Source organism: Carcharhinus amblyrhynchos, chromosome 1 (assembly GCF_965287045.1).
Source record: "Carcharhinus amblyrhynchos chromosome 1, sCarAmb.v2.hapA, whole genome shotgun sequence".
In the NCBI taxonomy this organism is placed as follows: domain Eukaryota; kingdom Metazoa; phylum Chordata; class Chondrichthyes; order Carcharhiniformes; family Carcharhinidae; genus Carcharhinus; species Carcharhinus amblyrhynchos.
Window position 1 is genome coordinate 48,393,311 of NC_137324.1, and position 14,525 is coordinate 48,407,835.

The window sequence follows — 14,525 nt, forward strand, 5'->3', positions numbered from 1 at the left end:
CGTTCCAAACTTACAGGTCTTGTGGCATAGTGGGTAACATCCCTGCCTCTGAACCAAAAGCCCTGGGTTTGAGCCCTGCCCCAGGAGCCAGAGAACATGTACTCATAACGGGGTCACACAGGTTGATGGTAACCTTCCAAACATGCTGGCAGTAAGAGTGGGAAAGACTCCTGGTCAGCCATGCTTAATGTGGAGTGACACTCCTCAAGCTATAAGACCCTGGCAACAGACTAGCGACCTTTTCCTGGAATTACCAGCTATGGAAACAGATAAAGGATGAGTGGCACAATGGTTAGTACTGCTGCCTCATAACGCCAGGGATCCAGGTTCAATTCTGGCTCGGGTTACTGTGTAAAGTTTGCATGTTCTCTCCATGTCTGCATTGGGTTCCTCTGGGTGCTCTGGTTTCCTCCCACAGTCTGAAAGAAGTGCTGATTAGGTGCACTGACCTAAATAAGTGCTGGACTGTGGTGACGAAGGAAATTTCATAGTGACTTCATTGCAGTGTTAATGTAAGCCTTACTTAGGCTAATACATAAACTTTAACTTTAGTGTACCACTCGGTGTGGGAAGGAAATTGGAAAATGGTCTCCAAACTTACAATGTGCCTCAGCCCAATCCTCAGAAAATGGACCCCACCTGCAACATCTCAATTTGTTAATTTTCCACATCGGCTCTTCTTATAATCTCCTTAAATGAGACCAAGTAGAGGTTGTCCAAATTCAATTCACAGTACAGTGAGCAAAGAGCAAGCAGAAGTTCATTCTCATAAGCAGCACGGTGGCACAGTGGTCAGCACTGCTGCCTCAGTGCCAGGGACCCAGGTTCAGTTCTGGCCTCGGGTGAGTATCTGTGTGGAGTTTGCATGTTCTCCCTGTGTCTGTGTGGGATTCCTTCAGATGCTCTGGTTTCCTCCCACAATCCAACAATGACCATGCTAAATTGCCCGTTAGTTTAGGGTAAATACATGGGATTTTGGAAATAAGGCTTGGATGGGATTATTGTTGGTACAGGCTCGATAGGCCAAATGGCCTCCTTCTCCACTGTAGGGATTCTATGATTCTAAGATTAGAATAAAAAACTCAGGTGCAAGATATGAAAGTTAATTCAACGATCAGGTCTGACTCAGAACCAACAAAGCTGATGAGTCAAGAAATTAAAGGTTAATGTAATTAAGGTGTTTCTATGAACAAGATTCAGAATTCTGGGCATTTAACAGAAGTTATATGCCAGGATAAGCCTAATTAGAAATAAATCCTTAGCCAATTTGTATTTTGTGTTTCATACAAATTATGATCACAAGGGGGCAGATTTTCCTATCTGAAAAAAGAATATCTGCTCAGAGAAACAAGTGCAAACTTCCATTAACCTACAACCCCATTCCCAAGATAATTTTGAAATGAATTTAGGTCAACTTGACCTAAATTTATTTCATTTATTTTTCCTTATCAGCTACATAATGCTTGTAGGATGTGTCCTTATGCTGATAGCTTAGAACTGAAAGGGCAGTTTCTGCTGCCAAATAGGAGTAGGGAACACACAACCAGTGGTATAGAACAGGAATTTTCATGGCATAGAAACAATTTTGTGAATGCATACGAATATTGTTCCACCCTCATTCATAGCACAGTGGCACAGTGGTTAGCATTGCTGCCTGACAACGCAATCTGGGTTTGATTCCCAGCTTGGGTCACTGCCTATGTGGAGAATGCACATTCTCCTTATTTCTGCGTAGGTTTGTTTTAGGTGCTCCGGTTTCCTTTCACAGTCCAAAAGACGTGCTGGTTAGATGCATTGGCCATGCTAAATTTTCCCTCAGCACACCCAAACAGGTTCCAGAGTGTAGCGACGAGGGGATTTTCACAGTAACTTTACTGCAGTGTTAATGTAAGTCTACTTGTGACACTAATAAATAAATTTTATTCTAAAATACCTGGCTAAGCTATTCTAATCCTAAATGGATCATGATGCACTCTGTAGTCATTCAACTTATCTACCCAATGCTGTATAAAACCACCAACTGTGCTCTTCTAATTCATCCACATTCATGTCATTATTCCTATTTTAGTGAGAGATTGCCTTATGCTGCAATTGCAATTTCTTCCCCAGTCTAAGCACCAGCTACAACTTTGATGCAATATTCTTGACTGAACAGAATCTCTCTCGGCCTGGTTTCATCACCACAATTATAGCTTATTCAGTTTTAAAAAGCTAAGTGACCACAATTTCAAAGCCAAAATACTTTACAAATAAGAAGTGCTATTGACACAATTATTTGAAAGTCTTCCCACATTTATAGGTCTATGATTAAATGCTGAGACCGAGGACCAGCATCAAGTCAACTCACACAAGCCTAATAATGAAATATTATACACCTCTTCAACCAGTTGGCTTGAACATCTTGGCACATTTACAGCAGACCACACTCCATTATCCTTGCTGACCACATCATTTGATTCCATTCAGTCAAACCATAAATGTTCCTGATCTTAATTGCTCTCCCCTGAATATGAGACACTGCTTTTGCTAACTATGATGGTCTAATCGTTTTGGCTGTTGCTTTAAAATTAGTTATTGATATGTGTTATTGCTGGCGAGGCTGCCATGTCTGATGTAGCACTTAAACACAATTGAATGGCAACTTCAGAGGAGAGTTGAAGGCAACCACATTGGTGTGGGACTGATGTCATAAACCAGATTAGGTAAGGGTGACAGGTTTCTTTCCCTAAAAGGCATTAGTGAACCAGTTGAGTTTCTAACAATCCAACCATTTAGTTATAGAATCATAGAAAGTTTACTACACAGAAAGAGGCCACTTAGCCCATTGTGTCTGCGCTGTTAGAAAAACAAACCACTTCGCCTAATCTCACTTTTAATGCCACTTGCTGTTTAGACCCTAAGCCAGTGATCCCCAAATGTCTTCGTCCATGAAACACTTGACCGGATCAAAAAAACCTTGCAGTTCACCTACTGGTCCTACCTCACGCTGTTTCCCTCAAAATTACCCATCAAAATTACTGAGAAGAATGGGACTACTTTTGACAATGCAACAGTGAGGGTGCCTGTTTCAGAGCTGGGGTGCTTCAGTTTCACATCCGCTCCACAGTCAACCAGTTCCTCTTTGTTTTCAGCCCTGCAAGCTTTGAAAATCGGACCTTACAACTGGATGCTGTAACAGTAACATAAACCCTGCCCCCAAAAAACAACATCGTTGTTACTTGTGATGGTTTACGTTACGCACAGTGGAAGTGGTCTGATTGTGTGGCATCGGATGGGTGATGGCAATGAGGGTTCTGGCCTGTTCTCTCAATGTGGCCTTGACAATGGCATTGCATGACAGTAGGACTAGGGGGCACAGCCTCAAGATAAAGGGGGGGCGGTTTAGAACGGAGTTGAGGAGAAACTTCTTCACTCAAAGGGTGGTGAATCTCTGGAATTCTCTGCCCGTTGAAGTGGTGGAGGCTGCCTCGCTAAATATTTTTAAGACGCGGGTTGATGGGTTTTTGATAAGAAAGGGGATTAAGGGTTATGGGGAGAGGGCGGGAAGGTGGAATTGAGCCGCGACAGATCAGCCATGATCTTATTGAATGGCGGGGCAGGCTCGAAGGGATGGATGGCCTACTCCTGCTCCTATTTCTTATTTTCTTATGTTTGTACCACTCCACTGACTACTTGAAGGCTCCTTATACTCCTGGTCCATGAACCATACTTTGAGAACCTTTGTCCTAAACTAAATTTAAGTTCATAGACCATCCTGGATTTTGACCTGGAAATGGGTTCATATTTAATTTTGAAAGACCAGATATTTCAATGAGGCACTTAGTTTGTGTGACAAAGATTGCAAAAAAAGGGAATGGTGTATTGTCACTTTTTTAATTCATTTATGGGATGTGGGTGTTGCTGGCTAGGCCAACGTTTAATGCCCATCCTTAGTTACCCTTGAGAAGGTAGTAGTGAGCTGCCTTCTTGAACCATTGTCGTCCCCATAGGTGCAGGTATACCCATGGTGCTGTTAGACACGGACAAGTGATCCATGCTTCAAAGCTGGATTTGGTTATAATATTTAACACATTAATACATATCAGGACATTTGAATTCATTTTGGGATTAATTTTCAGGTCAGCATTGAATCAGGCTATATTCTATAAAGACTCAGCTCTAATTATATAACACATCTCACACAGCTAATTTTACCCAGGCAAGTTGATTTAACCTATTGCTTCAGTTGCAAAGGATTACAGAAATTCTCTACATATTAAATCTCTACTATCAGCTTTCCAAATACCCCATATTATGTTGACATATAGTTAAAGTTTATTTATTAGTCACACATAGGCTTACATTAACACTGCAATGAAGTTACTGTGAAAATACCCTAATCGCCACACTCTAGCATCTGTTGGGATACACTGAAGTAGAATTTAACATGGTCAATGCACCTCACCAGCTTGTGTTTCAAACTGTGGGAGGAAACCAGAGCATCCAGAGGAAACCCACACAGACATTGGGAGAATGTGCAAACTTCACACAGACAGTGACCCAAGCCGAGAATCGACCCTGGTTTTATGAGCTGATACATACATACAGACATATATTAAAACGCCAGTGTTAAAGTTGTATCATCTCAAGAAATCTCTTTTTAAAAAGCATTTTTTCATTCTGGATGTTCTGCAGAAGGGTCGTTTAGACCCGAAACGTTAACCCTGTTTCCCTCCACGGACGCTGCCAGACCTGTTGAGTTTATCCAGCAGTTTCTGTTTTGATACCATTTGAACCTTTTGGCTTGTGAGGTTAGAGTGAGTTGAAGTAAACAAGGAGGATCAGCTGTGGAATGTAGCTTGAAAGGGCATCTGTATAGATGGAAGCATGTGCGGGTGGGTGGGGAGGCGCTTCTATTTGATTTGACAAACCAGTGTCATTTGTACCAGCATTGGATCAGGGCAATTATCATGTCAATAAAATGAAAAGGGAGAGTCGATTGATTTAAAAAAAATAAACTGGGATATTTTGGTTTCATTCATGTTGTTCCGGGTTTCATTGCAGATGGGGAGAGGTGGAAGAGGTTACATGTAAGTTTGTTTGTTTATTAATGTCTCAAGTAGGCTTATACTAGCGCTGCAATGAACTCACTGTGAAAGGAACATTGAAGAAGCCGTTTACAAAACGCAGATTGTCAAATGAGGTTAACAAAGTGCTAACGGACCTTATTCTGAAATGAAATTGTCCATTGTCCAGAATTAAGGAAGGGTCACATTGGAAACTTGATAGCAATAGGGAGTAAAGTACAATCTGTTGACATACAGTGCATATGTACAAGCATATGTACAGACACACAAGCAATGCATGTACTCACATTAACACATGTACAAACTTCTGTTCCCCTTCAATATTGACACATGGAGTCTGCACATTCTCCCCATGTCTATGTGGGTTTCCTCAGGGTGTTCCGGTTTCCTCCCACATTCTGAAAGACGTGCTGGTTAGGTGCATTGACCCGGAATGTGGTGACTAGGGGAATTTCACAGTAACTTCATTGCAGTGTTAATGTAAGCTTCGCTTGTGACACTAAATAAACTTTAAACTTTACATACAAAGAGTTGCATACATCATCTGGTACACATGCTCTCATACCCAAGTTCCTCCCCTTGCCGCTCACTAGCGTCTCAAAAAAAACGTTTATCCAAACTAAACAACAGCCCCCATCGGCGCAGCCAAAAACCTTTCACTGCTGACAAATACCATTTCAGCACCAGTGTCCTTAACCCTGCAGTAAAGTCCATTTTTTTAAAAAAAAGGCAAAATGAGAAAAGCCAGCTGCACCTCTCAGTCGATCACTCACACATGAAAAGTCTTCAAGCTGCTGGGGAAGGGGGGAATAGCCCGAGTGCTGGTACACAGATCCTATCCCAGTAAACGCTGCCGGCAATCCCGGGACCGTGTCCGATCAGTGATGATTACAAGGAGAAACATGTTAGACGAAAGCATTGTGAATTTATTGAGGGCTGCCTTCCTGCTGTCGCTGATGCCCAGGGGATCCGCGTATTCCTACTTTGACATTTCAGAGCAAGATGAAATGTACAGGTTTGTCACTTGTATTTAAACTTCCATTCTTCTTCCCCATTCAGTGGCTGTTTAAGATTCCCTTCTGCGATATTGCTCATAAGAATCTCGGTTAATTTCTAAATAAAGGCTAAAGGGGCAGATGTATATTTGCATGCTCCAAAGCCTCTAATTGTGTTTGGAAGTTTATAAAAAAAATGTCGCGCGTTCAATTCGAGGTGACCAAGGAAGTAAATTTAAATTAGGAATTATTTCATTGATACCTGAAAGAAATCCGTTTAATCTTCAAGCAGAGAGACTTGTCCGGAAAATAAAGTCATTACAAGCGAATACCCATGTTTGAAATCCACTGGAGAAGTGGCAACCTGCATCAGGTAAGCATTGTTCGAACTATCCCCTTCTAACATACTGATTCACTATCTTGTGATTGAAGTGATCGCTCTGATTCTCACCTATTTATTGGTTTAACTATTTGTTCTGGATAATGATCTGTGCGTATTTGGCGAGTATTCTAAGTTACATTTATATAGAGAGAGAGAGAGAGATGAAGGATGCTTCCATAATTATGTCAATAAACTAATCAGATTAGAAATCTTAATCTCTCTTTGCATTTTCACTGTTAGGCTGTTGATGAATTTCTGTCTGCAGTTTTGTTTTTAAACTCCGCCTAATACAATAACTTCCCACCACAGATATCAGTTTGAGACTAGTACCTGCAATGAGATGGGGTCTGGGGCATTGAATTACTACACCACGATTTTGGATCCCACTCTAGTGAGTGGGGTGCAGTGTCTTGCAATGAAAATGGAATTGATGTGAAGATGTACTGAAACTTTTTTTTAATTGCTAAAAAAAATTGAGTTATGTTTGGACCTGTGCGAAGCCAAAACCACTTTGTATCAATGCAAGATGTGTAACATAATTGGTTTACAGTGTACTAGAGAACTGGAGCTGGAGTGGGTGCATTGAGCGCCACTGCACATGTGAATCCAATTGGAACTCTAACTTTAATTTGGGTGAAAAAAGAGATCCTTACTTTGCCAACGTAGCTGGTTTTGGAGCAAAGTGATAATAGGAAGCATCTGCTCAGTAATGGTCCATCCCTAATGTTGAATGAAAGTCAATGTGAAGTTGCCAGTGTTCACATCTTATGTACATTAAGAAACACAGCTGGAATTGTCTCAGTTTTCTTACTAAACATACCGAATTTCAATGTCATTTAATGTTCTGCCTCAGTGCAGTAGAAATCAACCAAATTTTGTTTTATTTGCCAACAATTGTTTGAAAGTATTCATAAGTGAATGTTCAAAAATTTGTATAAGCTCCTTTTAATAAGTTTGAAATTTATCAAATGTCTATGTGCTGATTTAACAGGTACTTAGTCTGGTTGGTAAAGATTCTGGAGCTAATGTGTCTCCTGCATATCCATGCCCACAGTTATACTAAATATTTATTACTGCACCAAAATGAAATATGTGGTGTAACTTCATTGACTTGGTAGAAACTGACAATTATATAGTAGCTGCAAGACCACTTCTGTCACTTACAACACACATCAATTGAAACTAGCTCAGTCATGATGCAAACCGACCTTTCAAAGTTGCCAGTTTACCACAGTCTCAGAAATCTCACTGGCACTTGAAATTATATTTGTGGTATATACTGCTTTCCCCCACTCAAAAAAGATTGTAAGTGGGAACGGTATAAATACGACCATTTGCTCACAATGTTATTAAAAATGTGTTCAGTAAGGAGTAAGTAGCAGCCCCAGAGGAAGAGAGAAAAACATTTTAAAATAGATATGGATTGCCTTTTAACTTATCAGCACTTCTATGTTTTCACTTAGACATTTTACAGGAATTTGTAAGGAATTTGTTAATCCATAAGGGCGAGGTTGGAGCAGTTCCATGTGGCTTCCAAAATCTGGCTGATATTTTGGAGAGAGATTGCATTAACATCACACTCAAGCCAGTCCATTACAGTGATAAACTTGTGACATTACAATAAGTTATTTGGCTATGTTTTATTTGTAATTTCACTATTCCTATTAGTCAAAGGAAAATTATGACAAATAATGTCAATTAGGTACAGGAGTAGGCCACTCAGCTCTTTAAGCCTGCTCTACTATTCAGTAAAAATCAATGTTGTATGATAAATGCTGTCTTGCATTGAATTTCAATGTTGGCAATACTTTCCCAAGACCTCAGACACAGAAAGCCACCAGCATTATTTCAGTGTTGTGTTCACATCAGAGGACAAGATACTTCAAACCATCTAACATAGAGTGAATAACACTTGGGGTGCTACATTTGACTTCAATGTTCTCAGAATAAGGAAGGGACAATATGTAGCCTGAATTCATGTCTCTGGTTACTATTCAGTAATCCCTGCTGGCAAGTGCTTCTATTTCAACATTGTGTAACAGCAGGATTGAGGTCAACTGTGATGCTGTTCAGGGTCAAACATGCACGTGTCTATGCTCACACATGATGAACCATCTGGTTAGGATAGCAGAGTGCTGCGGATATCTGGAACTAGGTTCAGCAAGTGAAGATTGTTAACTCCAAAGTATAGTCACGGGAGTGGGGGTGGAATTTCCCCTGGTTGTTGTGTCTAAAACAAATCTTAATTGTGTTTATTTGGAACTATAAATAAATCAAGTTTTGTCATAAAATTAAATGTGTTGTACCCAAGCCTGGGTTATAAAGTAAACCAGGGTCTCCTGAGTTTATGAAAGACATATAAATGTCCTTCAAGTCTGGAATACTTTTCTTTTGTCTTTTTGCTAAAATTGAAACAAGAGCAAATGAGATTGGATAATTTCAGTGATCATTATAAAATATTTTGTCTGTATTCTATGCCCTTTCATGTTTTTTAATACCCTTAGGAACATGAAAAGCATGAGTAAACCATTCAACTCCTTAAAACTTTGCATTATTCAATTAAATCCTGGTTGATTTGTATTTCAGCTTTATTTACCCCTCTTTACCCCATATTCTTAGGGAAACTTAATTCCCCTCATGAAATATTGCATTGACTTCAGTCTTGAAAATTTCAAGTGACGTTTGGGGAAATAAGTTCCTGTTTTCCACGAGGGAAGGATATATAAGAGATACAGAGCAAAGAAGGGAGGTCATGTGGTGCAACAATAGGTTCACATCCCAATTGATAGCCGTGGAAGGTCTGTGCGTAACGTGACCAAATAGGTTATTTATTAGCCTTCCAATATGCCTGATGGTAAATTATAAAGAGCAGAAGAGTTTCCTGATCAGTCATGTTGCAGAGGGCAATGGCAAACCACTGCAGTACTTTGCCAAGCACAATTATAGACCGATCATGGAAGCCTGTTGTTGCCAATCCCCTCTTAGGGCGTGGTACCAGAAGGAAAGAGGAGAAAAAGCAGGAACTGAGATGATAACAATAATGTGTTATGTGGTTAATGGAATAACAGAGGAAGCTTATTGGGCCAAGTTGTGCTAATAGCAATTATGGCCTCAACTCCTTCCTGGCAGTGTTAGCTGCTGATACTTTCATAATCATCCTCTGTATAGGAATAACTGTTCACTTTAATTCTCCTCTATGAAGCAAGTCTATAAGTTAATATTCAACTTTATTTTTCAGATTTATATCCTATGTCACAACGGCGCATATACTTCAAAAGTCTGTCATTGACTTGAATGGTGTTTGAGACTTCTTTTTGTAGTGAAAAGTATATATAAGATCTTTTCTTTTAAATCACATTTAAATAAGATTTTGCACAATTTTTAATTGCCTCATATGAACTTTGCTGTGCTTTCAAAAGAGCCATATAAAATAAATCCTGAAGGCCAGGTTAGTTAATGGGATTGCTGTTAATGTTTAAAGTAACACATTTCTGATAAATAGCTCTTTCGAAGTGTCATTTAACTTTGAATTTTCCATTGGTGAATATTTGATCACCAGGCTATTTACTTTTGTCACATTTCTGTTTATTTTTTGGCTGTTTGCATAAATTTTGATTGCTGCAAATTAGTATTTTATATTGTATGCTCTTCATTATCCTTTTTGGAGAGGGAGCAGATAAAGGAGACAAACAAACAAGTGTAAAAGTCAGGTATTGATAATTGTCAACGTGAAAGCATCATTCCTATTAAAGTTCTGTTTCAGCCAGAAGCTGTGCTTATGGAAAGGGGTAATTACAGAGGACCAACCTTATGCAAACCTATTTCCAATACACTGTTACACCTGCCAGGAGTGCACTAGGAACTTTCAGAAGATTGTATTGAGGGAGAAACAATAGCTTTCATTGATGCTAAATGTCACTTCCAACAATGAATGTAACTTAAAAAAAAATCAATATTGGACTAGAGTCATTGTATGAGTGCCTGAAGGTCAGAACTTCTAATTAGGAAGGATCCAATCCCTGTGCATTACAAAGGAAACCAGCCACAGGCGAACTCGCTTTATAGATGCTGTTATCCAAGGAAATAACATGGAACGTTTTCAGTCCCCCATTATGTTTATGAGGAAATATAAAACAGCTTCTTTCAGTGAGGAGGAACACTCAACATTTTGTAAAGATATAGGACCAGATTTGATGGGAATGTGGAATAATGATCTAGGTGCCTGTCCAGGTTTAACTGCTGGGCTTCATGTGTATGACACTTGTTACCTTCTGAACTAAAAAGATCAGGATATATGAGGCAAGTAGCTACCCTGCCACTGAAATTAGGACGGAGAATGCTGCTGATGGAGAACTGTGGGAATGTCTGTGGCAACGAAGCAAGTTATAAGCTAAATCTTCCAGGAGGCGAATGCTAGATAGGGAAGGGAGAGAAGCTTAAGTTAGGAGAGGCCCAAGGTTTCTTTGTCCAGACCAGAAGGACACTCTTCTTTCTCCCAGTCCATAAGGAAACAATATAATATATTATTAAATACCTTTCCGGACTTCTCCTAGCTTGCCAGCTCTCCTCCTGTTCCTGGCAGATTTAGACCAGCTGGGAAATTATCATTGCTGCCCCATTCAGGCCTCAAGATAGCGGAATTGATGAATCCTGTTCCCAGCATAGAGCACTGAAATGACTCAATTTTAGCACTAATTTCTAGCAATATGTATAGCTAAGTCATGGAATCTACAGTGCGTAAGGAGGTCATTTGGCCCATCAAGCCTGCACTGACTACAGTCCCACCCAGGTCCTATCACTGTAACCCTTCTAATCCTCCTGACACACTAAGGGCCAATTTAACCTAACCTGCACACCTTTGGACTGTGGGAGGAAACTGGAGCACTCAGAGGAAACCCACGCAGACATGGGGAGAATGTGCAAACTCTACACAGACAATCACCTGAGGTCGGAATTGAAACACAAAGAAATCCCACAACACCAGTTTAAAGTCCAAACAGGTTTACTTGTGGCAAACGCTGCAAGCTTTCGGGACAGCCTGTCCCTTCGTCAGGTGGCTAGGAGTTCACTGGCTTTCGGGACAGGCTGTCCCGTAAGCTTGCAGCGTTTGCTACAAATAAATCTGTTTGGACTTTAAACTGGTGTTGTGGGATTTCTTTGTGTTTTACTTCAGTCCAACGTTAGCATCTCCATATCATGACTACTGTCAGAATTGAAGCCAGGGCCCTGGCACTGAGGTAACAGTGCTAATCACTGTGCCACTGCTTACTAAAGTGAAATGTAAAATTGTAATCAGGCATATGAGGGAAGGAAAAAGAGAGTATGCACCCTGCTCCATTTAACTACCCCAGGTCAGGCACCGTTGGAAGAAGCTGTATGTGTGAATGAATTGACAGGGAAATCCAATTTTGAAACAAATTCGGTCCTGTAACAAATGTATTACACTTCCATTTGTCACATACAGCAACTATTTAATTCAGCAACATTTTCCATATGTTGAACATAGATTACATCCAGCTAATTTAAGGAAGGAGCAGACGATTTAAATTTAAGGGAAAAATGCAAACATTTGAAGAAGTTGCTTGGGGGCCCATCAGTGAAATTATTAAACCACAGCCACATTACATGGTGAGACACTAAGCCCATGGACTCCAGTGTTTGCTGCTCTTGTTGGTGTGCTGTTTGCAGTGTAAAGGAGCAGTTGTGGTCAGCCCTCCCACTGGCAAACAACAAAGTAATCCAGAACGACTTAGGGCTCCTTCCCACAATTACCAGAGGGGCAGAACATTTGATTCATTTTCATGCACATTTTTCAATAATCTGATTTCCACCATCAAAGATAAATTTCTCAAAAGTTTATCAAGAAAATCTAAATAGCGCTTAAGAGTAATTAACTCTCAACATAATTGGTAGTGACTGCAATTTTCTCTTAGTAACTAATTGCATTTGGTTTCTCCTGCATTTGGGATTATTAATCTTTCCATGAGGTTTGTAATGCACCAGTGACGTGGAATGCACTAGCATTTGCTTTGTGTGTGAACAGATACTGTTGATGTAGAATGCGGGCCCTAAGTACATTATAAATAAATCCTCCACATATAATTAACTATGCCTATATTATAATCTCAGGATATTCCAAAGTGCTTCCTGGCTGATGCATTACTTATATATATGAAGTTTACTATCAAATAAATTGGTTGGACATAAACCTGGTGTTGTCAGACTTCTTACTGTGTTCCTCCAATTTTGGCATCTTGCACATCCACGATTGTAATTCCTCCACCATTGGCCTTGATGTCTTCAGTTGCCCAGCTCCTATGCTCTGGAATCCCTTCCCTAAACCTTTCTGATTTTCTGCCTCTCTTTTCTCCTTTAAGATGCTCCTTAAATTTTATCTCTGTGACCAAGATTTTAGTCATCTGCCCTCTGTTCTTAGGTGGTCCACTGCCAAATTTTGTTTGTTTCTGTGAACCATTCTTGGAAAGCTTTACTATGTTAATAGTGCTATTTAAATACAGTGTTGTTGTCAATCACACCCAGTGCATTGACTCCACCAAACTCTGCGGGGTGAAGGAACTTTTGGCAATTTGTAGTCCCCTTACAGAATCCTTAGAATCCACACAGACTCTGTTGGCTGTGGCTTTGTCTGTAAATAGACTTCTTGCTAGCACAAAATGTTGTGTTTTATCAGCATTGTCCCAACGTTGATGAAACAGAGCCTTTTCAATTTCTTTATTTCCAATTATTAAATGCAGCATTTTGTGAACAGTAGCCAGCTGACATACAATCCAGTCTAATGCTGAAAACATTTAGAATGGGAATAAGAGAAAAAAAAGTGAAATTTAATACACACTGTAGCAGTTCATAGTCACAGCATGATTCTCAGATGGGACATCAAAGAGGTCAGATATTGGACGGTTAACTTTTATAGTGATATTATCTATGATACAATGAGGCTTATTATATTTGACCTAGAAAATGTTGCTCCATTACGAGAGAATGGTTTTCATTTTTTGTGCCCAGCAGGGGATCTTGGCTCGACAAGGTGTTTAGGTACAACATGCCTCCATATTAAGTAGTGGCATTTCATTTAAGTTACAGCTTTAGATGGCATAAATAGTGATTATAAAATTGTCTAACATATTCAGTAGCACAGTGGTTAGCACTGCTGCTTCACAGCGCCAGGAGCCTGGGTTCAATTCCTGGTTTGGGTCACTGTCTGTGTGGAGTTTGCACATTCTCCCCATGTCTGTGTTCTCTGGGTGCTTTGGTTTCCTCCTACACTCTGAAAGGTGTGCTGGTTAGGTGCGTTGACCCAAACAGGTACCAGACTGTGGTAACTAGGGGAATTTCACAGTACTTCATTGCAGTGTTAATGTAAGCCTTATTTGTGACTAATAGATAAACATTAACTTTTAACATATTCTGTCAATTTCTCTTGAAGCCAAACAGACATTCAGAGGGATTTCAGGTTGGGGTACAAAGGGATAAAGCTTGCTAACAGGGAAGAATATAGCTAATTATCCTGAGATTATTTAGTTTAAAAGTGCATTGATACCAATAACTTTACCAGAGCTTTAATGATTCAGAACAATTCTATGAGATTATTTTTCATTCATTCAGCCCTGCAGGGCACTTGTGACTAGTTTGTTGGTTTAACAATTGTAACTTCACACTGCTGCAACAACAATAACTTGAATTTATAGTCATGCCTTCAAGAAAGTATGAACTTGCATTTATGTAATATCTCTGGGTAGTTCAGAATTCTGTGGCCAATTTTTTTTCGGCTTCAGATTCAGATGAGTTGTTCTAATTTGTGTTTTTGGCAGCAGTTTATCTGAGAGGGAATAGTTTCCCCAGACAGCCCCATGCTGAGGTGACCATCCATCTGTAGGGCAGTCAAAAGATGATTTAAATGTAGGATGAACAGTTGCTTTGCCCAAACAGTAAGTCCATTTGTTCGCAATTCCTGGCCAGCTTGGCAACAAGTTGCACCTTAAGTGTTGTCAAACTTGTCTGATCTCTGCCAATCTTTGAAGGGAAGCTTTTAATGAATCAGCACAGGTGGGAGCAGGGTAGATG

The 14,525-nt window shown here is 40.0% G+C and overlaps 1 protein-coding gene across 3 annotated transcripts in view; it reads left to right on the forward strand.

The window, feature by feature from the left end:
* The first annotated feature begins 5,704 nt into the window (after positions 1-5,704).
* The window catches only part of ccbe1 (collagen and calcium binding EGF domains 1), a 290,815-nt gene continuing 281,994 nt past the window's right edge, over positions 5,705-14,525 (forward strand). For 2 of the 3 annotated variants that reach the window (XM_080218610.1, XM_080218628.1), the window contains exons 1-2: positions 5,705-6,081; positions 6,351-6,434. In XM_080218610.1, coding sequence (XP_080074736.1) covers positions 5,951-6,081; positions 6,351-6,434 — 215 coding nt within the window. In that variant the 5' untranslated portion in view covers positions 5,705-5,950. The remainder of the gene's footprint in view (positions 6,082-6,350; positions 6,435-14,525) is intronic. The other variant, XM_080218619.1, reaches the window with a different exon arrangement.